Source organism: Canis lupus, chromosome 1 (assembly GCF_003254725.2).
Source record: "Canis lupus dingo isolate Sandy chromosome 1, ASM325472v2, whole genome shotgun sequence".
NCBI classification, from domain to species: Eukaryota; Metazoa; Chordata; class Mammalia; order Carnivora; family Canidae; genus Canis; species Canis lupus.
In genome coordinates this window covers 370,740-393,244 of record NC_064243.1, presented here as the reverse complement: position 1 = coordinate 393,244, position 22,505 = coordinate 370,740, and the positions used below count along the sequence as shown (strand labels likewise).

Below are 22,505 nucleotides of genomic sequence, written 5' to 3'. Positions count from 1 at the left end.
GATGTGATCTCACACATCAATAGTTCTACGAGTGTTCAACCACCCTTGCAGCCCGGGAATAAATCCCACATGGTCGTGGTGAATAATCCTCTTTATGTACTGTTGGATCCTATTGGCTAGAATCTTAGAATTTTAACATCCATGTTCATCAGGGATATTAATCTGTAATTCTCCTTTCTGGTGGGGTCTTTGTCTGGTTTGGGGATCAAGGTAATGCTGGCCTCATAGAATGAATTTGGAAGTATTCCTTCCATTTCTATCTTTTGAAATAGCCATAGTGGAATAAGTATTATTTCTTCTTTAAATGTTTGGTAGAATAACAATCAGCATTTTGAAGGTATCTTTGCAACTTGCCATGAGACCCACTGCCCATATATGATCACTTTGTCTAATACTGCAAGATGCTATGTAACTTGTGATTCATGGCTAGCCTCATTGCCCAGCTGACAGGCTGGCTCCTCTGAAGGGCAGCATAGGCCCTGGGGTTGACAATGTGGATTACCAGGTCAGGGAGATCTACATCTCTGCTCAGTGCCATCTCTTCAGACTGTGGAGGGACACTCCAGTTGTTTGAGTGTCCCCAGCTGTAAACTGTAAAGTCACTGACAGGGTTAAGTTGATGAATGCCTGTACAGAGCACATTTCTTCCAGGAGTTATTGGTGGTTGCTGATGTCACCAGAATGTCTGTAATGACTGAATGGGGAACTCATGCTGCTATGCATCGTACGTAATGTCAGGGTGAGAAAGGATGAATGGCAAATTTGCAAACCTGGGCATATTTAGGGAGAGATGTGTAGGAAGTATTTGGAAAACCTTTTTCAAAAGGACTTAAAAAGAAGTTTCTAGATCTAAGATGCATCCATCTCCCATCAAATACAACTATAATTTCATTATTTGAAATGACCTACACATGCTTGTGTTTGAGTCCATTTTCTCTCTGCAAAATGGGGATAATGCTATTGGCTACGTGTGATGATTAAGTGGAAACATATGGCACAGGATAGGCTCTTGCTAAATAGCATTCCATTCTGAGGGATGAGTTTCTGCTCATCACCAACACTGCTAACCTCTCCAACATTTAGAACACAAGTGAAAAATATTAAATGCAAAGAAAAAGTTTTTATTCTTTGATATATAAAACCAAGAAAACTTTAATGTGTAATACAACATAGTATTTTTGTTTTGTTTTGTTTTAAAAAGAAAATGGCAGAAGATATGGTACAAAAATACACTGAAGCAGCTGTTCCAAGAAATTCAGAATCCCTAAAATTATGAACAACAGCATACAAGTCTGAGGAGGCTTCTTTTTTTTTTCTTTAAAAAATTATTCACATTTACTTAATTTAAAACATGGTAAGAAATATAACGTTCCTTCTTGGTAACAGATCCAGTTACTCAACAAGATATTCAATAACCAGCAATAACTTAGTAAAAGAACATTTCATTTCTGATAGTAAGTAGCACTAGAGTTTTGGTTCTATACTTATTGTAGTAAGAAAAAACCCACTTCTGACTGCTTAGGTGCCAAAAAAGATGCTCATACAGTTCACTGGAGCCCGTAAGTTTGGGTGCATTTGGACTCTCTGCCTAGACCTCAAAGGGAGAGCATCTCTGGTCCTCCCTTTGCTTAGGAATAAAACCAACAGTGATCCCGGTATACAAATAATAACATCAAACATAGGTGCAGGAGACCACAACTACTCAATAAAAGCTATTTCTGCCCAATAAATAGTTTCCAAAAGAAAATTAATTTGCTTTTACACTTAACGAATTCAGGAAAAATGGAGATGTTGACATAGGGTTTTCCCGTTTGTTAGCAGCAGGACAGTTCTGCCACCGACCAGCAGGGGTTGCTGTGCCACAGGAGAAGCATTGCCTGGAAAGGCATCCTAGAAAAATATTTTTACCTGTATTTATATGAAAGCTTTGTTTGGTCAGAGTTCTCGAAGTATAAGTGTAATATTTTCTCCTCGACAGTGGACTCAAACAAAATACACTTCATGTAAAACTGGGTCAAACATGAATAAATCTTTAAAATTACTGAATATATAAAATATTTCTGGAAGATCAAAAAGGAAGTGACAGTGAATTTAATGTGTTAAAAATAATTAATTTTCATGTGACTTGTAATTTAAAAACAGAGATAAGAGAAACTATACAACCAAATGACAGCTTTTAAAGGCGTATCTGGGGTTTGTGGTAGGTGGATCCATCCTTTCTGCTGACAATATTTCAAAAATTGCCCTCAATCAGTCTACAAGACTAGTTTTTATCTATATTGGCTTTTGGTCAGAGAAGTATTGCTGAGCATACAGTGCCATCCAGCAGAGGTGGCGTTTGCCCTCAGAGGCTGAAGACAAGCCGCCTCTGACCACCTGCAGGCACTGCCGGACTGTTTCACACCAGGTCTTTTTTCCAGGGATGTCTGAGAGTTCGACACCCACTGGGCTATCTGAAATAGAGCTGTAAATAATGTGAAAATTTGAGATTCATTGTTTATAGTCCTACCTGTTAAAGGTTTGGTATGTATTGTTAGAAACCAGTCTCTGCAAGTCAGCTGGAGCACAGTAAAAACAGTGCTGACTCGACAGGTTGTTTTTGCACAAGTCACGTTAAAAACACAAATTCGACTGTATTTAAAAAGTAATTTTAAAGCTTCATTTATAAAAGTATCTTTAAAAATTTCTGAATGAAATCTTTTCTGCACGCAGTCAGATCCTTTCTGCCATTTCGGGAAAGGGCCGGGACCGACCTCGGCAGGACGCAGACCGCAAATGAGTGCGTGTGATGTTCTACGCAAAAGTTCTGTAAAAATAGCATCTGTATTTTCTGTCGGCAGGTTTGAATAAAGCGAGCCCGGGGTGCGGGCCAGGAGGCGGGATGGACGAAGAGCCGGGTGGCGGGCTGCCGGGCGGCGCGGGCCTACAGCGTGACCGCCGGGCCGTGCTCCTCCACCGCCCCCGGGGGCAGCGGCAGGGCCAGGCTGTGGCGCGGGTCTGCGCGCAGCGAGCTGAGCAGCCGGTGCGCCGGGCCCTCCCTGCCCAGCCCGGGGCCTGCGCCGTTGACCCGCGCCTGGCTGCCCGGCGCGGGCGGCGGGGGCGGCGGGGGCAGCCTGGGCACCGGCCGCGGCCCCAGCACGCCCTCCAGCACCACGTCGGGCTCGTCGTCGCTGTCCACGTCGTCGGGCTGCAGGCGCAGCAGGGCGGGGGCCGCGGGCAGGCTGTGGCGGCTGGCCCCGCTGTCCGAGGAGCGGCCCGAGCCGCCCGCCACGCGGCTGCCGCGCACCACGTTGTTCCTCTGGTTGGCCGGCTTGACCGTGACGATGAGGTTGTGGCTGTTGGCGATCATCATGTCCGTGACCTGGTCCAGCGTCTTCCCCGCCACCTCGATGCCGTTCACCTCCAGGACCTCGTCATCCACGGCCAGCAACCCGGTGCTCTCGGCCAGGCCGCCGGGCACCATGCGCGAGATGAAGATGCCAGGCACCTTCTCCAGGCCCTGCGGGGCCACGCGCACGCTCGTGCCATCGCGGATGTAGAAACCCAGCGGCTTCTGGCAGCCGTGCCTGTACAGCCTCACGCGGCGGTGCGTCTCGGGCAAGATGTCCACGTCGATGATGGAGGACACCGGGCGGAAGTCGTGCGGCAGGCCGATGTGCAGGTGCGTCCGCCGGCGGGGGCCGTCCTCACGCAGTGCCAGTGCCTTCCTGCGGCGGGACAGCGAGCCAGCCCCGAAGCTGCCATGCTCGGCCTCCTCTGAAACAGCAGAGGGGACGATCAGGATGGGGCACAGTAGTGGAGGGTGGGGGCCCTGGGCCCGCCTCTCTGCTGCCCACCTGTTGGCTGGGCCCCGGGCTGCCAAACTCCCAGGCACTGAGCACCACAGTTACCTCTGGCTTCCATGGACTCCCAGGACTCTCACCCACATGCCTAGCAGGTCTCAGCCGCCAGGATGCTATGGAGGGACTTCCTGAGTTGTTTCACTGAGTCCGCAGTGATCCTGGCATCACTTGAGCTGGCCCAAGAGTTCAAGTCCAATCCCTAAAGTTAGCTCTCTGCAAATCTCCAGAACCACCCACAGGCAGTCGACAAAATGAATGAAAGGTGGAGAGGAAGAAACAAGAAACTGCAATAGATGGAAAGTTTAAGTGCCTGATTGGACTTTGGGAGGAGGGCAGCTCAGGGAGCGCCAGGACTCTCCCCGACCTCAGCGACCACTGCAGGGGCAGAATCTGGCTGATGGGACTATTTTGGGATAGTGGAGTCTGCTGAAGGATTCCAACTGTCCAGCAGAAGGAGCCAGTTCTGGTCTATTCTAGCTTGGAGCACAGGGGCAGCTACTCAGCCCTGCAGCAGGCAGCTGTGCATGTGTTTCAGGAGCCGCCTGCTGACGCCAGGTCAGCAGGAAGGACCCTTTCCTTCCAAGAGCAGAGTCTGTGCTCTGACTTCACAGGTGCAGATACAGAGGCTGCGGCCACTGCTGTCGCTGCTCTGGCTCCAGCTTGCGTGACTGCAATGGCACTGAGAGGGCGGGTGCCCCCTGATGCCCCTGTGGTTTCTCACTTTTCCCCTTTGGGGAGCCACACATTAGGACATTCAGAAACAGCTGCACACGTGGGAAATTAGGACGGATGGTGCCTGCCCAAGGGAAGGCTCAGAGAAGACCCCAGAAGACACTGAGCTTGCACCTTGGGCTGATCCTCAGCACAGAGGCAGCCTGCCACCATCCAAAGAATGATGACAACAAAACAGCAAAGCCTGGGAAAGGGGGGTGGGGAAGGGGAGTCTGATTTCCAGAGTCACCACATCAGGAGATTCGAATGTGCCATGTTCAGCCAAAAAATCACAAGGCACAGGGAGTTTGGCCCATTGAAAGGAAAAAGGGAATTCTACAGAATCTGTCCCTAAAAAAGACCTGATGTCAGATCTACTGGTCAGACGTTAACATGAATGCCCTGAGACCGTGGGGCTGAGAGTAGAGGAGTCTGAGCTCACCTCCCCCCACGGACACACAAGGCATCCACCACACAGAAGGCAACTCAACCCGAGAACCTGAGGCTAGCAGGACAACTCTTCCACAGCCAAGGACAGAAAGAAAAAGCCACACCAAGAAGGGCAGGAGGGGCAAAGACAGGAAGCAAATTCCTGGCACATGACCCACATGCAGGATGGCTATCACAGTTGCAGAGGTCCTCCCTGAGGACTGATGGCATCAAACCCCCAGGGTGACCCTGTACGAGGAAGATGAGCCCTCCTGATGTCTAGCTTTGAAAATCAGCAAGGCTCAACCCCGGGAGCTTTGAAAACTAGTGGAGCCTAACTCCAGGAGAGCAGGGCTGCTTTTGGAAGGCTAGTGTACTGTATCACTTGGCTTCAGAGCCAGTACAGAGGCAGCAGTCTGAGAAGTGCCTGGAGTATACGTAAGGGAAACTTACTGACAGATTTTAGGGCATGTGTTGCAGGGGCAGGAATCTGCAGGTGCTTTCTTTGGGAATGGAAGTGCTGATGGACACTACTGTTTTGCCCTCTTTCAGCCTAGCTGGCCAGGCACCACTACTGGCACTCTCCATCTAACGTGCTGGTCCTGCTTGCCTGGCCTTGGCAGGCACTCCTCCATCTGCCACACCCAGGGGGTAGCCCCAGCTGGGACGGACACTGCTGCACAGGGACTCCTGGCCCCAGGATGGGGGACAGCTCCCCCTACCAACATACTCCCAGCAGCCCACCCAGGGGACAACCCTGAAGCACATGCTTCTGATGACCAGAGGGGACTATGGCCCCAAAAGACATCTTTTGTGTGAGTCTATCACTTCAAGACCAGGAGACATAGCTGATGGATCTAATACATAGAAATAAACACAGAATCAGACAAAACCTCCGAAAAGGACCTAAGGAAATGAAGATAAACCACCTTCCTACTTGATAAAGAATTCAAAGTAATGGTCATAAAGATACCCACCAGACTTGAAAAAAAGAGTAGATGAACTCTGAGAACTTTAGTAATGAGAGAGTATTAAAAAAGTTGAATCCAATAAGTATAATGAAAATTATATCAGAGAAAACAAATAGCAGATTTGAGGATGCAGAATGGATCAATCAATGGTCTGGAAGACAGTCATGGAAAGCACCCATGCTGAACAACAACAAAAGGAAAAAATTAAATGATGAGACAGGTTAAGGGCTAAGTGTTTAAGATTCATGGGACAGGGGTCTTAGAGGGAGAGGAGATAGAGAAAGGTATAGAAAACCTATTTGAAGAAATAATAACTGAAAACTTCCCTAACCTGAAGAAGGAAAGGGATCTAGGTCCAGGAAACAGAGAGATCCCCAAAAAGATGAACCCAAGGAGTTACATACCAAGACATATGATAATTAGAATGTCAATGTTAAACAGAGAATCTTAAAAGCAAGCAAGAGAAAAGCTACTAGCTACGTAAAAAGGAAAGCCTATTAGACTGTCAGTTGATATTTCAGCAGAAACTTTGCAGGGAGGAGTAATAGGTTATAGTCAAAGTGCTGAAAGGAAAAAACCCTACAAGAAGAACATTCTGTCCAGCAGGGCTATCATTCAGTACTGAAGGAGAGATGGAGTTTCCCTGACAAACAAAAATTAAGAATTCCTAACTACTAAGCTGGCCTTATAAGAAACATTAAAGGGACTTCTATAAGTGGAAAAGAGAAGGCCATAACTAGAAGTACAAAAATTATGAAAGGGAAAAATTTCACAGATAAAAAGCAAAAACATAGTAAATGTAGTATAATTAATATACTCATTAAGAGTTACAAAACTAGTATGAATATTAACAAGCAAAAGTGGTAAAATAAATTATATCTATAAAACTTGGGGATACACAAAATAAAGTAAAATACATCATGTCCATAAATTATTTTTTAGAGTGCTTTTGACTTAATATAGATTGCTGTATATATGCTATACATATATCATGAATCTCATGATAACCACAAGCCAAAAACCAATAAATAGATACACAAAAAATAGAGAGGAATCCAAGCATAACACTGAAGAAAGTCATCAAATCACAAGGGAAGAGAACAAGAGAAGAAGAGAGGAACAGAATTATATCAGAAAACAGTGAACAAAATGGCAATAATTACATAACCTATTGATAATTTAATGCTCCAATCAAAAGACATGGGGTAAATGGATCTATAAACAAGATCCATCTATATGCTGTCTGTAAGAGACTCACCTTAGATCTAAAGACATACACAGATAAAAAGAGAAGGGATGGAAAAAGATATTCCATGCTAATGAAGAAAAAAAAAAAAGCAACTGGGATAGCAATACTTATATTGAACAGACTAGACTTTGAAATAAAGACTATAACGAGACAAAGAAGGGCATCGCATAATGATAAAAGGACCAGTCCAACAAGAGGATATAACAATCACAAACATGCATGCAACCTGAAGCAACTAAATACATAAAGCAACTACCAACATTCTAAAGGGATAAACTAATAATAATAGTAGGAGACTTTAGCACTTCACTTGCATCAATGGATAGATATTCCAGACAGAAAAATCAATAAAGAAACAGTGGCTGTAAATGACACATTAGACCAGATGGACCTAACAGATATATGTAGAACATTCCATCCCAAAGCAAAAGAATATACATTCTTATCAACCACATGTGGTGCATACTCCAGGACAGATCATATTTGGTCACAAAACAAGTCTCAATAAATTTAAGAAGATTGAAATCATATCAAGCACCTTTTGTGACCACAATGGTATTACTAGAAATCAAATGCAAGAAAATGGAGAAGCCACACACATGTCAAGGCTAAGTAACATGCTACAAAGGATCAACAAAGAAATCAAGCGAAATAAAAGTTCCTGGAGACAAATGAAAATGGAAACACAGTAGTTGAAATTCTTTAGGATGCAGCACAAGCAGTTCTAAGAGGGAAGTTTATAGATACGCCTACCTCAAGAAACAAGAAAAGTCTCAATCTAACCTTACACCTAAAAAAGACTATTAAAAAACCTAAAGCCCAAAGTTAGCAAAGGAAGTAATAAAAGATCAGAGTGAAAATAAATGAAGTAGAGACCAAAAAGATAATAGAAAAGATCAATGAGGGGGTCCCTGGGTGCCTCAGCGGTTTAGCGCCTGCCTTCGACCCAGGGCATGATCCTGGAGATCCAGGATCGAGTCCCACATCGGGCCCCCTGCATGGAGCCTGCTTCTCCTTCTGCCTGTGTCTCTGCCTCTCTCTCTGTCTCGCATGAATAAGTAAAGTCTTTTTGAAAAAAAAAGATCAATAAAACTAAGAGCTGGTTCTTTGATAAGATTTAAAAAATCGATAAACCTTTAGCCAGACTCATTAAGAAGAAAAGACGACTCATGTAAATAAAATCAGAAATGAGAGAATTTAAAACTGACATCACAGAAATCCAAAAAATTACAAGAGATTGCTATGGAAAATTATATACCAACAAATTGGACAACCTAGAAGAAATGGATAAATTCCTAGAATCTTCAAAGACTGAATCAGGAAGAAATAGAAGATCTGAACAGACTGCTACTAATGAAACTGAATTGATAATCAAAACCCTGGAAAAAAAAAAGTGCAGGGCCAGATGGCACAGGCGAATTCCACTAAACATGTAAAGAAGAGCTAAAACCTGTCCTTCACAAGCTCTTCCAAAAAATAGAAGAGGAAGGAAAACTTCAAAATTCATTCTTCAAGGCCAGCATTACCCTAATGCCAAAACCAAAGACACTACAAAAAAAGAAAATCAGAGACCAATGTCTCTGATGAACATAGATGTGAAAATATTCAACAAAATATTAGCAAACCAAATCAACAACACATTAAAAGGATCAAGTGGGATTCATTTCAGAGATGCATGGAAGGTTTGGGATCTGCAAATCAATCAATATGATGACCACATTAGCAAAATGAAGGATAAAAATCCTATGATCACCTTAATGGATGCAGAAAAAGCATTTGGCAAAGTCCAACATCTGCTTATGATAAAAATTCTCAACAAAGTGGGTGTAGGGAATATACCTCAACATATTAAAGGCTATATATGACAACCCACAGCTTACATTATACTCAATAGTGAAAAGCTGAAAGCTTTTCCTCTAAGATCAGAAATAAGTCAAGGGTGTCCACTTACCAGATTCATTCAACATGGTACTGGAGGTCTCAGATGGAGCAGTCAGACCAAAAAATGAAGTAAGGGGCATCCAAATTGTGAAGGAAGAAGTAAAACTATCACTATTTGCAGACTACAAGATAATATATATAGAAAACCCTAAGGACTCCACAAAAAAACTATTAGAATAAATGAATTCAATAAAGTTGCAAGATACAAAATCAATATGCAGGAATCTATCAGGTTTTTATACACTAATAACAAACTAGCAGGAAGGGAAATTAAGAAAATAATCCCATTTACAGTTGCAGCACAAAGAATAAAAAACCTAGGCAAAAACTTAGCCAAGAAGGTGAAATACCTATACACTGACAACTCTAAGACACTGATGAAAGAAACTGAAGAAGACACAAATGAATAAATGAAAGATATTCCATGCTCATTGATAGGAAGAATTAATATTGTTAAAATGTCCATACTACCTAAAACAATCTATAGGTTCAATGCAATCCCTATTAAAATTCCAATGGCATTTTTCACAGAAATAGAACAAACAACCCTAAAATTTGTATGGAATCCCAAAAGACCCCAAATAGCCAAAGCAATCTTGAGAAAGAAGAACAAAGCTGGAGGCATCATGCTCCCTGATTTCAAACTAGATTACAAAGCTCTAGTAAACTAAACTGTATGGTTTTGTCATAAGAATAGACACATAAACCAAAAAACCAGAGTAGAGAGCCCAGAAATAAACCCACACATATACGGTCAACTAATGACAAAAGAGACAAGAATATATACTAGGTAAAGGATACTCTCTTCAATAAATAGGCCAAGAAAACTGGGCAGCCATATGCAACAGAATGAAACTAGAGTACGATCTTATACACAAAAGTTAACAAAAACACTAATTTGAAAAGATATAGGCACCCATATGTTTATTGCAGCATTATTTACAATAGCCAAGGTGGAAGCAACCCAAGTGTCCATGATGGATAAATGGATAAAGATGTGCTGTATATACATACAACAGAATATTACTTAACTATAAAAAGAATGAAACCTTGCTATTTGTAACCATGTGGATGGATCTTGAGTGTATTATGCTAAGTGAAATAAATCAGAGAGACACAAACACTGTATGATTTCACTTGCATGTCGAATCTAAAAAGAAACCAAAACCCCCAAAATCAATAACAATAACAACAGCACCAGAAAGAGTCCTAAAATACAGAGAAAAAACTGGTGGTTGCCAGAGGGAAGAGGGGTAGGGGACAGGGTGAAAGAGGTGAAGGAGATTAGGATTATAAACCTCTAGGTATAAAGTAAGTAACACTGATGAAAAGTACAGTGTAGGGAATATAGTCAATAATACTGATAACTTTTTATAATAACAGATGGTAATTACACTTATTGTGGTGACCATTTAATAATGCATATAATTGTTGAGCAACTGTCATATGCCTGAAAATATAATGCAACTATTCTCTAAAATCACTAGGGAGATTCATGGTATGAATAGGTAGAAGGAATCAGGGAACCTGGAACTTGGCAACAAAAGTTATCTTGTCTGAGGAACAGAGAAAAAAGTTTGAAGAACAGTTAATAGAACTGAAAGAAACTTTGAGACACCATTTAGGAAACCAACATGTGCATCATGGGACTCTCAGAAGGAGAAAAGGGGGAAGAGGGAATAGTGGAAGAAATAATGCCCAAAAACTTCCCAAATTTGATGAAATGCATGAATATAAACATCCAACAAACTCAGCGAACTCTAAGATGAACTCAGATCCACACCTAGACAATTACAATCAAACTTTACAAAGACTCTTGAAAGCAGCGAGAGGGGAGTCACCATATATGAGGAGCCTCATCAGATGATCATTAATTTCTCATTAACATTTCTCATCAGAAACTGGTGGCCTGGAGGCAGTGGGCTAATATACTCAAAGAACTAAAAGGGAAAAACTGTCAACCAAGAATCCTGTATCCAGCACACTGTTTTTGCAAAGTGAGGGAGAAATTCACACATTCCCAGATAAATGAAAGCTGAGAGAGTCTGTATCTAGACCTGTTGGGCAAGAAATGCTCAAGGGAGTCCTGCAGGTGAAATGAAAGGCAACTAGACAGTAACTTGAAGCCATGTGAGAAATAAAGATCCAAATCAAGGTAAGTCCATGGGCTATTACAAAAGCTATTATTGTAACAACAGCCTGTAGCTGCTCTTACTGTTACCACATGGTTTAGACTAATATATTTAAAGGATAAACATTATTTGTCTAAAAGCTGGTATTATTGTAACTTTGGTTTGTAATTTCAAATCTTGTCTTCTACATAACATAAAAGACTAATACATTTACAAGAATTATCAGTTTATGTTTCTGGTCATGCAATGTATAAAAATGTAACTGTGACAACAACTACAAGAGATGGGGGTTGTAGAACTGTTATGCTTTGTTACTTAAATTCTGTTGCTATAAGTTAAGTTTAGAATGTTATATCCATAAGAAGTTCGATGTAATCTCCATGGTAACCACCAAGAAAACAGCTACAGAACAGACACAAAGGAAATTAAGGGATTTAAATATTTCACTACAAAAAATTTAACTGAAAAGAAGAGAGGAATGCAGACAATGAGGGAGGAAAGAGGTATCGGGTGTATAGAAAACAAACAGCACAAGGACAGAAGTAAGTCCCTTCTTACCAGCACTTTATATGTAAATGAATTAAGCTCTCAAATCAAAGAACAGATTGGGATAATAATGAAAACACATGATCCAACAATATGCTGTCAACAAGAGACTCACTTTTGGCCCAATGACACAAACAGAAAGTGAACAAATGGAAAAAGAGGTTCCATGAAAATAGTAACCTTTGGAATGGCTCTACTAATGTCAGACAAAAAGACTCCAAATAAAAAAGTTACTCAAGACAAAGGACATTATATACTAATAAAGTGCTCAGTGGAGCAAGATAATAATAATTACAAACATTTACACACCTAGTGACAGACCATCAAAATATATGAGGCAAATCCCGACAGAACTGAAGGCAGAAACAGTTCTAGAGTAACAACTGGAGACTTCAGTGCTCCTCTCATAATAATGGATACAAAAACCAGATGAGAGAAGTAGGCAAATAGAGGACTTAATGCAATAAGCCAAGTGGATTTAATACATACGTGTAGAACCCTCCACCCAGCAAGAAGAGCATACTCGATTTTCTCAAGTGCACACATGTGACACTTTCCAAAACAGACCAAATGTCAGGCTACAGATTAAGCCTCAATAGATGTTAAAAGATATCTTGTATGCATGGTATCTTCTCTGACCACAACATGACAAAGTAAAAATCAGTAACAGAGAACTGGAAAATTCACAGAAATGTGAAAACTAAACACCACTTTATAACAACAAATGGATCAAAGAAGAAATCACAGGGAAGTTAGATAAAAACTTAGATATGAATGAAAACAAAACACAACATACCAAAACTTATGGGATGCAGCAAGAGCAGTGCTAAGAAGGAAATGTATAGCTATAAATGCTTGCATGAAAACCAAGAAACATCTCACATTAGCAACCCAACTTTACAACTTAAGGAGCTAGAAGAATAAGAACAAACTTCAAAGCTACCAGAAGAAAGAGAATAATAGAGATTAGAGCAGAGATATACAAAGTAAGAACAGAAAAACAATAGAGGAAATCAGTGAAACAAAAAATTGGTTCTTCAAAAAGATCAACAATATTGATAAACCTTTAACTAAATGGACTAAGGAAAAAGACTCAAATTACTAAAATCAGAAATAAAAGTGGGGACATTACTACCATTTCTATAGAAATAAAATGGATTTTAAGAAAGTACTATGAGTAATTGCATGCCAATAAATTGGAGAGTCTATGTGAAATGGACAAATTTCTAGAAACACAAAACCTACCAACACCAAATCATGAGGAAATAAAAAACCTGAATAGATCTATAACTAGTAAGGAGATTGAATCAGTGATCAATAATCTCTCAACAAAGATAAACTCAAAATGGATGAAAGATCTTAATGTGAGACAAGATTCCATCAAAATCCTAGAGGAGAACACAGGCAACACCCTTTTTGAACTTGGCCACAGTAACTTTTTGCAAGATACATCCATGAAGACAAGAGAAACAAAAGCAAAAATGAACTATTGGGACTTCAAGATAAGAAGCTTTTGCACAGCAAAAGAAAGAGTCAACAAAACTAAAAGACAACCTACAGAATGGGAGAAGATATTTGCAAATAACCTATCAGATAAAGGGCTAGTATCCAAGATCTATAAAGAACTTATCAAAGTCAACACCCAGGCAACAAACAATCCAATCATGAAATGGGCAAAAGACATGAACAGAAATTTCATCAAAGACATACACATGGCCAATAAGCACATGAGAAAATGCTCCGCATCACTTGCCATCAGGGAAATACAAATGAAAACCACAATGAGATACCACCTCACACCAGTGAGAATGGGGAAAATTAACAAGACAGGAAACAACAAATGTTGGAGAGGATGTGGAGAAAGGGGAACCCTCTTACACTGTTGGTGGGAATGTGAACTGGTGCAGCCACTCTGGAAAACTGTGTGGAGGTTCCTCAAAGAGTTAAAAATAGACCTGCCCTACGACCCAGCAATTGCACTGCTGGGGATTTACCCCAAAGATACAGATGCAGTGAAATGCCGGGACACCTGCACCCCGATGTTTATAGCAGCAATGTCCACAATAGCCAAACTGTGGAAGGAGCCTCGGTGTCCATCGAAAGATGAATGGATAAAGAAGATGTGGTCTATGTATACAATGGAATATTCCTCAGCCATTAGAAACGACAGATACCCACCATTTGCTTCGACGTGGATGGAACTGGAGGACATTATGCTGAGTGAAGTAAGTCAATCGGAGAAGGATAAACATATGTTCTCATTCATTTGGGGAATATAAAAAATAGTGAAAGGGAATAAAGGGAAAAGGAGAAAAAATGAGTGGGAAATATCAGAAAGGGAGACAGAACATGAGAAACTCCTAACTCTGGGAAACGAACAAGGGGTGGTAGACAGGGAGGTGGGCAGGGGGTGGGGGTGACTGGGTGACGGGCACTGAGGGGGGCACTTGATGGGATGAGCACTGGGTGTTATTCTATATGTTGGCAAATTGAACACCAATAAAAAATAAATTAAAATAAATAAAATCTTTTGTATTTCCTTGGGGGGGAAAAAGTATAGTCCTGGACCTGACCGTTTCGCTGGTTAATTTTTAAAAAATTTTTTAATAAATTTATTTTATTTATTTATTTATTTATTTATTTATTTATTTATTTATTTTTTAATAAATTTATTTTAAATAAAAAAGATTTTGCATCAGTTGAGATGGTCATTGACTTATTCGCTGGTTAATTCTGCCAAACATCTAAAAAGAAATAATACCAATCCTTCTCAAACTTCTCAAAAATTCAAAAAAGAGAGAATATCTCCTAATTAATTCTAAGGCCAGCATTACCCTGATACCAAAGCCAGACAAAGACACAGACCAATATTCCTTATGATCACTGATGCAAAAGTACTCAACAAAATATTTGCAAACAGAATTTAGGAGGTATATTAAGAAGATTATACACCATGACCAAGCGGATTTCCCCTTGGAATGTGAGGACAGTTCAACACGCAAAAGTCAACATGATTCACCACATCAACATAATGAAGGGAAATACACATGACCATCTCAACTGATGCAAAAGCTTTTTTATTTAAAATAAATTTATAAAAAATGCAAAAAAGCTTATGACAAAATACAACACCCTTTCATTAGAAAAATATTCAACAAAACTGGGATAGAAGGAAACTATCTCTGCATAAAAATTTACATAGGAAAAGTTCATAGCAAATAGAATACTCAATGGTGGGAAAAAAAGCTTTTCCTCTAAGAGCAGGAAGACAATATCGACTCCTTCTCTGACTTCTATTCAACATAGCACTAGAATTTCTAGCCAGAGCAAATGGCAAGAAAAAGCTCAAGATGAATCCAAATTGGAAACGAAAAAAAATAAAATTAACTGTTTGCAGATGATATGATTTTACATGTAGAAAATGCTGAAGACTCCATAAAAAAAGCTATTAGAGCCAATAAATGAATTCTGCAAAGAGGCAAGACACAAATACAGTACACAAAAAGCAGTTTTCCTACACAAGAAATGAATGATCTAAAAAGAGTATTACAAAAATAATTCCACTTAAAATATCATCAAAAAGAATAAAAGATTTAGGAATTAACTTGACCAAGGAGGTGAAGACTTGTACAATGAAAACTACAAAATGCTGCCAAAAGAAATGAAGACATAAACAAATGGAAACATACCCCATGACCATGGACTGGAAGACTTAATGTTGTTAAATGTCAGTACTACCCTAAATGCTCTCCAGATTCAGTGGAATCCTTATCAAAATCCGATGGCTTTTTTTGTAGAAATAGTAATACTCATCCTGAAATTCATACTGAGTCTTAAAAAAATCCCAACAGCCAAAATAATCCTGAAAACAAGGAACAAAGCTGGAGGACTTACACTTCCTGATTTTAAAACTAACCCCAAAGCTCTATTAGTCAACACAGTTCAGCACCGGGATAAAGGCAGATCCACCCCTGGGGCAGATGGAGAGCCCGTGGGCAAGCCCCCATGGATGTGGTGAGTGGGGTAAAAAGCGTCTTTTCAACAAATGGTGCTAGGAAAACTGGACATCCACAGAAGAAGAATGAAGTTGGACGCCGACTTAATGCCACACACGACAATTAACTCTAAATGGATCAGAAACTTAAATGTAGGACCTAAAACTATAAAACTTAGGAGAAGACACAGGAGAAAAGCCTCAGGACACTGGATTTAGCAATGATTTCTTGGATGTGACACCAAAGGCAGAGGTGACAAGAAACTGAACTCTGAAAATTTTAAAAATGTGCATCACAAATGTGATCAAGAGTGAAAAGGTAATGGGCTGAATGGGAGACAACGTTTGCAATTCGCATATTTGATCAGGATCTATATCCAGAATACAGAAAATGCCCCAAACTCAATAACAGGATTCCAATTCAGAAATGGGCAGAGTTTGCAATATATGCAAATATCAAATAACTCCTGTAAACCTGGTATACACATATTATACACTACCTGTATACCTGAACTAATATAATGTATGTCCACCATTTATTTCTCAATTGAAAACACAGTTATGGTTATGGCAAAACAATAACATAAAAAGGCAAAAGAGGGATGCCTAGGTGGCTAAGTGGTTGGGCACCTGCCTTCCGTTCAGGTTGTGATCACGGGATCTGGGATTGAGTCCCACACTGGGCTCCCTGCGAGGAGCCTGCTTCTCCCTCTGCCTGTGTCTCTGCCTCTCTCTGTCAGTCTGTGTCTCTCATGAATAAATAAATAATAAAAAATCTTTAAAAAAAAGGCAAAAGATTTAGAAACATCTTGTCCAAACAAGATACACAAATCACCACGAAACATTCAAAGATGCTCAACATCATCACTGATAATTAGGGAAATGTCCACAGCATCCTTATTCCTAATCGCCAAAAACTAGAAGCAACCCCAAATGTGGTTGTAACCACACAATGGAATGTTATTCTGCCTCTAAAAGGAGGGTGCTCCTGATGCCTGCTATGACGTGAGTGACCCTGAAGGACACTGTGCTCAGTGAGATGAGCCAGAAAGACAAGCACCGCAGGTCTCATGAATACGAAGTACTCAGAGGAGTCACAGTCCCATGGATGGAAGGCGGGGGGGGGGGGGGGGGGGGGGGGGCGGGTAACGCCAGGGCAGGGGTTCATGTTTCAAGGGGACAGAGTTTTGCAAGATGGAAAGAACTGATGGGTGGCGGTGAGGGTGGCACGAGTATGTTTAATTCTACTGAATCCTATACTAAAAAGTCACTAAGATGATCAATGTTATGGGCATTTTATCTCAATACAAAAACCTTAACAATCCAAAACATTCTCCTGGGTGACAGCATTCCATGTCCCCTTCTGAGGAAGCATTCCAGCCTGGTCACCTTGTGTCATGTGGGTGGGCTCAGGGAGGGGGCAGCCCGTGACCACCACCTCCTTTGTCTTCAGCAGTATGGATTTTCAGAACTTATGCCACCTGACCAGGGAAATATGTATATTGTGTACATGTGAGCAAACAATTTGTGCGGGGAATGGGAAGCCCTGGGGCCACTGAGAGCGGGGTGCACTGCAGCTTCCTGGAGCACTTACAGGAAGTCCAGGGCGGGGTGCTCTCTGACGGGGCCACATTCATGCCTGTGTGTCCCCACCACTCCTGCAGAAGAGGGCTCCAGGCCCCAGGAGCTTGCACGGGGACAGGACACTGGCCTCCACTTACCCCACTGCCTTCCTATAATGTTCTCTGTAGGTCCTGTCTCTCACCCACAGGTCATTCGTTCTTTTTCTAGGTTAGCAGACATAAACACCCAAGAGCCAAAGTGTGAGCTAGCAGTGCAACCTAACTGAAGACTCGGGAGGGAAAGTGAATCACTCTTACTTAGTTTTGGTTAGTAAGTGACAGGGCGACAAAGGGGTGGAGCAGAAAACAGTTGCTCCTCCTGATAGTTGCTCAGATGTTGGTGGTGGCCAAGGAAGCGTCCTGCCCGCATGCCCAGCTCAGACCCTCCTGGGTATCGGGGCTGCAGGTGTCGTGAGACCCCGGGAGCCACCTGGAGCACCCACCTGCCTGTGCAGGATGGAACAAACACCAAGTGAACTCATGAACCAACCAGGGCGACTGTAAAGCAAAATTTTTAAAAATCAAAAGAACAGGAAGGAACCAGGCAGGTGACACTGGGATGCCCTGAAGAAAGCATTTCCTCATGTCGGAAACACATCTTGTTTCATGTCATTTCTGCTTTGTGGCTGCACAGGAAAAATACTCTGGGACCCAATGGACGTGGCTCCCGGCACAGCTGCCCAGGCTCATCTGCTCCCAGCTGGGGGGTCCCACAGCTGTGTCCATGTTTGGCCCCCGACCCAGGGCGTCTGCTGCACCTGACAGCCTGCCCTGTCTGCCTGGGCCCAAGTCTGCTGCTCCCCTGACATCCCCTCACCCCTCCCCACGCAGTGGGCAGAACCCTCACGGGCACCCATGAAACCATCTGCATGTCAACCCCAGCCCTTCCTCGTTCACCTGGATGCAAAACAAAAGATGGATCAATTGGAAGGAAATCAGCCAAGAAGCCTGAGCAGAACAGCTGGGTGGGAGAAAGAGGGAGGAGCAGAGGGGTCTATAGCACCTGTGGGAGCCACCACAGAGCACCCGTCAGTGCCTATCAAACAATTTCTCCCCGTTTCATCCCCCGGAAATGTGTAGCTCAGTCTCTAGGATGGGCTGCAGGCACGGAACCACGAAGGGAGAGGACCGGGTCCTCGGGGCCAGGACCAGGGCCGGGCGCCAGCCTGCAATGTAATGGCCAAGTCCATCGGTTGGTCGATTGCACCACTGAGTTACTGTCATTTCTTATCCACATCAATGTAGCAAGGGCCTCACTTTTTTAGAAAACATGATTTTAAAATTGCATTTGTAATATATGAGTGTGTCCTGCTCTTGTCCACAGCTGTGATCCCTGATGGCTGGGGTACCTGTCACACACGCACACGTGCGCTGTCTGCACCTCTGTCATTTTACAGGAATGGACCTTGCTCTGCACTCTGCCCAGCAGCTGCTTGTGCCCCTTCATCTGTGGAAGGGTTTTGGCTGCTGCTGGTGGCCCACACTGGCCTCTGGGAACCTTATGTGCTCAGCCCTTGCTCATTGACCTCCTTCCAGTGTCGGGAGTCCCTGACCTGAAGAAACCAGGAAAGCAGACAGCGAGACGTGACTCCAGATAACGCTGTCCAGGAGGTGCCTCAACAGGACCCCATGCTGGACCTGACAGGACCAGCAAAGGCTGGCGCATCCTCCAGGGAGGCAGGTGGAGAGGTGAGCACGCAGCTGGGAGGACGGTGGTCCGAAGCTGTTGCCAGGATGTGGCTCAGGGCCTGGGACAGAGTGGGCTCCCCCAGACTAAAAACTGAGCTCAGCAAAGGCACTTGCCCCCATGACCAGCTCGCCCTCCCAAGCAGGCTGACCCCGGGTGGAACCCACATCAGAAATGGCAGCTCCTGTGGCCAGGGAACTTGGAGATGTGTCCATGGATAACATGGGAACAGCTCCGTAAAGGACAGCAGTCCTCACAAGCTCCTCCAGCAGCTGAGCACCGCATGTGGCCACGAGCCCACCCACAGCCTTTCCTGCGGGTGGGCCGTGCCTGAGGCTCGTGTTCTGGGAGCTGCAGCAGGCCACGCACTGCTCAGGAGCTCAGAGCTCCAGAGGCCAAGCCCTAGAGCAGACGCTGGGCGGCCTGAGGTTGGTGGGAGACGAGGCTAGCCCTGGACCAGGAAAGACAACCGCCAGGCACCTCCGTGTGCGAAGGATTCAAGCACGAACTCAGGGATAGTGGGGGGCGGCAGGGGCTGAGCCACGATGACCGAGGTGCTGCCTGAGGCCCTGTCCACACCTCTGTCTCCCAGATCCAATCTGGGGCTGCACCAGCACCCGTCCCCTCCTAAAGCTGGCTCATCCAAGCCCCAGTTCACCTGACTCCCTCAGGCACGTTCCCTCCGGCAAGCCTGGGTGTGGCTTGCTCAGCCCCTGTGGCACCAGGGCTGGGCCCACCAGCAGTGGGCACTCTGCATGTGATGCATAGCTGACTCAACTGGGGCTCCGGGGACACCTCACCTGTGCACCCAGCACCAGCCTGCAAGTTGGGGCACAGAGGACATGATAAAACGGGGCTCCCCACCTAGGCAGACAAGGCCTCCAAACAGCAGAAGACACGTGTGGCCTTCTGCTCCCAGAAGTGGGTGTGTATCTCTACATGTGACACCACGTGAGGACACGCCGGGGGCGAGGCGCACATGGGGCCCGAGCCCCAGCTGCTCTGTTTATACCGCAACTGCCACAGATGAAAGCCAAGACCCTGCTCTCCAGAGGCCAGAGGGGGCAGCGTGGAAAGACACATTCAGACCCTGGTGCCCTACCCTGTCCACCACCACAGGAGACAGCAGAAGCCGAGAGAGGAGCCCAGTGGGGTCAGTGGAGGCCACGAGGGGGCCTGGGTGTCTACCCCGTGCCCGGGGCAGGGGGCGCAGTAGACAGTCCCAGGGATCAGCCGGGCTCCCCCTTCTGGCTGGGTGTCTTCAGCCCCACCTGGGCATGGATGTAATGGCACAGGCAGGATCCAAATAAAAGGTGAGACCACATGCACGTTAGTCACCTGCAAGCAGGAGGGGCTGCTATCCTGCGACTGCCTGGCTGCGTGCAGCACACAGAGGAGAACCAACAAGCTGGCAAACCCTGCAGGAGCTGAAAGGGAAGTCCAGAACCTTCTGTCTGTGGCTGACATCACACGTCCACAACATGCCATCAACCACCGGTCCGGCAGGTGTTTCCAGAGCAGCCAACCACAGCGGAGCACACACTGCTTTCACCCGCCTAGGGGACAGCCATGAGGACAGACCAACTCCCAGCCACTTCATGCTTCAACACATGCTGAAAGGTGAAAACCGCCATGTGTTTGCTGACCATGTTTCTGATTCGTGAGCTCACCCCAGATATAAGTAAGAGAGACCACAGGAAAATCTCTGAACACTCAGAAAATAACACCCTTCTGCATGATCTCCAAGGGAAAAAACCAACAGTGACCAGGGTGAAAATGAAACAGCACAGGAGAGTGTGCAGGACACTGCTCAGGGGGGCGTGATGCAGCAGGTGCTGGCACTGGGGCCCCACACCTCCTAAGCCCAGAGAGAGCACACAAAATGAGCCTAGGAGAGGCAAGGGAAGAAAATTACAGACAGGAAGGGATTCCATGAAGGTGAAACAACAGAAAAATCAATAGCATTAAGAGCCGGGTCATCCTGTCACAGTGTCATGGGGGCAGAGTCATCCTGTGGCCCTTCCCCCTGAGTCCTTGGTCCTTCTCCCCGGGTCTCCCATCCTCCTTCGTCAGCTCCCCTGTTCTCCGTTGGCTCCCCGTCCTCCTCCGTCAGGTCCTTGGCTCTTCCCCTGGGTCCTGGGCCACTGGTGCCCCCATCTGTGCTCCAGGTCCTCTAGGGCTCATTCATCACTTCTGTTCCTCCAGTACTTAGCCTGCTAAGCGTGTCTTCCAACTCCACCACGGCCTCTCCTCCCCATCTGCCGTATGAGCTCATGAGGCCATCCAAACTCCTTGCCATGCCAAGGCACGTTAGCACGACTGCTAACATGTTCTTTCCACCTTAGAGTTGGAACCCGTTGAACTTAAAGGGGCATCACCTCCAGGATATTTTCTCTTCTTGTCTAAAGAGCTTCTAAGACTTTCATATTCGAGTATTTTTTGTAGGGTCCATATTGTTGTTCATTAACACTGTGAGTGCTAGGTCCTGGGCCTTCTTGGACACTAACAGAGGACTGGGTGTGAGGGACCCACCTGACAACAATATAAAGTATAATCCCATCCAACTTCACATTTTAATAAGTGCTTTTTTAAAAATGGTGTTGAATCACTAACCTCTAGGAAGCTGCCAGAAAATGCTATCATTTATCATTTCCAGTTATTTCCTGAGTGACAAAGCTACCACTTTGTCACCATCTGGACTTGTAAACAAATGCTGAATCTTCTGGTGTGTTTCTCCTCTGAAATGAAGGCAGGCCTGCTAACAGTGCTGACTGAGGCCATATGTCAGGTTGGCACCAGTCATTAACTACTGTGTTCCTGCTCTCAGCTGCATCTACCTCAAATGACATACGCCCGGCAGTCCCAGCCCCAGGTCTGGGAAAGCTCACCTCACTCTGCCAGCGAGGCAGGACCATCTGGGGGCATCTGTGTCTGGCAGGTGCTGCTGACCCACCCATGTCCACAGCCTGAGAGCACCGGGAGGACTCCTCATCCTGGTGGGAAGTTCTGGAATTAGGTTTTTTTGAGACGGGCAGACGGAAGGCAGGAAGGCCAGGGAGCTGTGTCATCTCAGCATGGATGAATTATTAGTGTTTTCAGGGTTTTGAGCTGTGCTGATGTTCTTAGTCAAAGACTGTTCTTTCTAGCAATTCATGTACAGAAATACCAACTACTTTCCCTTTTTACCTGACTATGAGAAAATTACTGTAACAAAAGCCGGCTTGTACTTCCAAATAATACTCTACAAATTTTTTGTTCAAGACACTATTAATTCCATGCAAAAAGCATATCAGCATGAAGTTGGCAGTCTCGGAGTTCCTTAATCCTTTCTCATGCACAATTTTGGTTTTGACGCTTCCTTGAACAACATGTACACCAGGG

The 22,505-nt window shown here is 44.2% G+C and overlaps 1 protein-coding gene across 1 annotated transcript in view; it reads right to left on the bottom strand.

Moving 5' to 3' along the window:
• Positions 1-1,100: 1,100 nt before the first annotated feature.
• The window catches only part of PARD6G (par-6 family cell polarity regulator gamma), an 81,041-nt gene continuing 59,636 nt past the window's right edge, over positions 1,101-22,505 (bottom strand). The window contains exon 3 of the mRNA XM_025421918.3: positions 1,101-3,756. Within this exon, the coding sequence (XP_025277703.3) occupies positions 2,924-3,756 (833 nt within the window). The 3' untranslated portion in view covers positions 1,101-2,923. The remainder of the gene's footprint in view (positions 3,757-22,505) is intronic.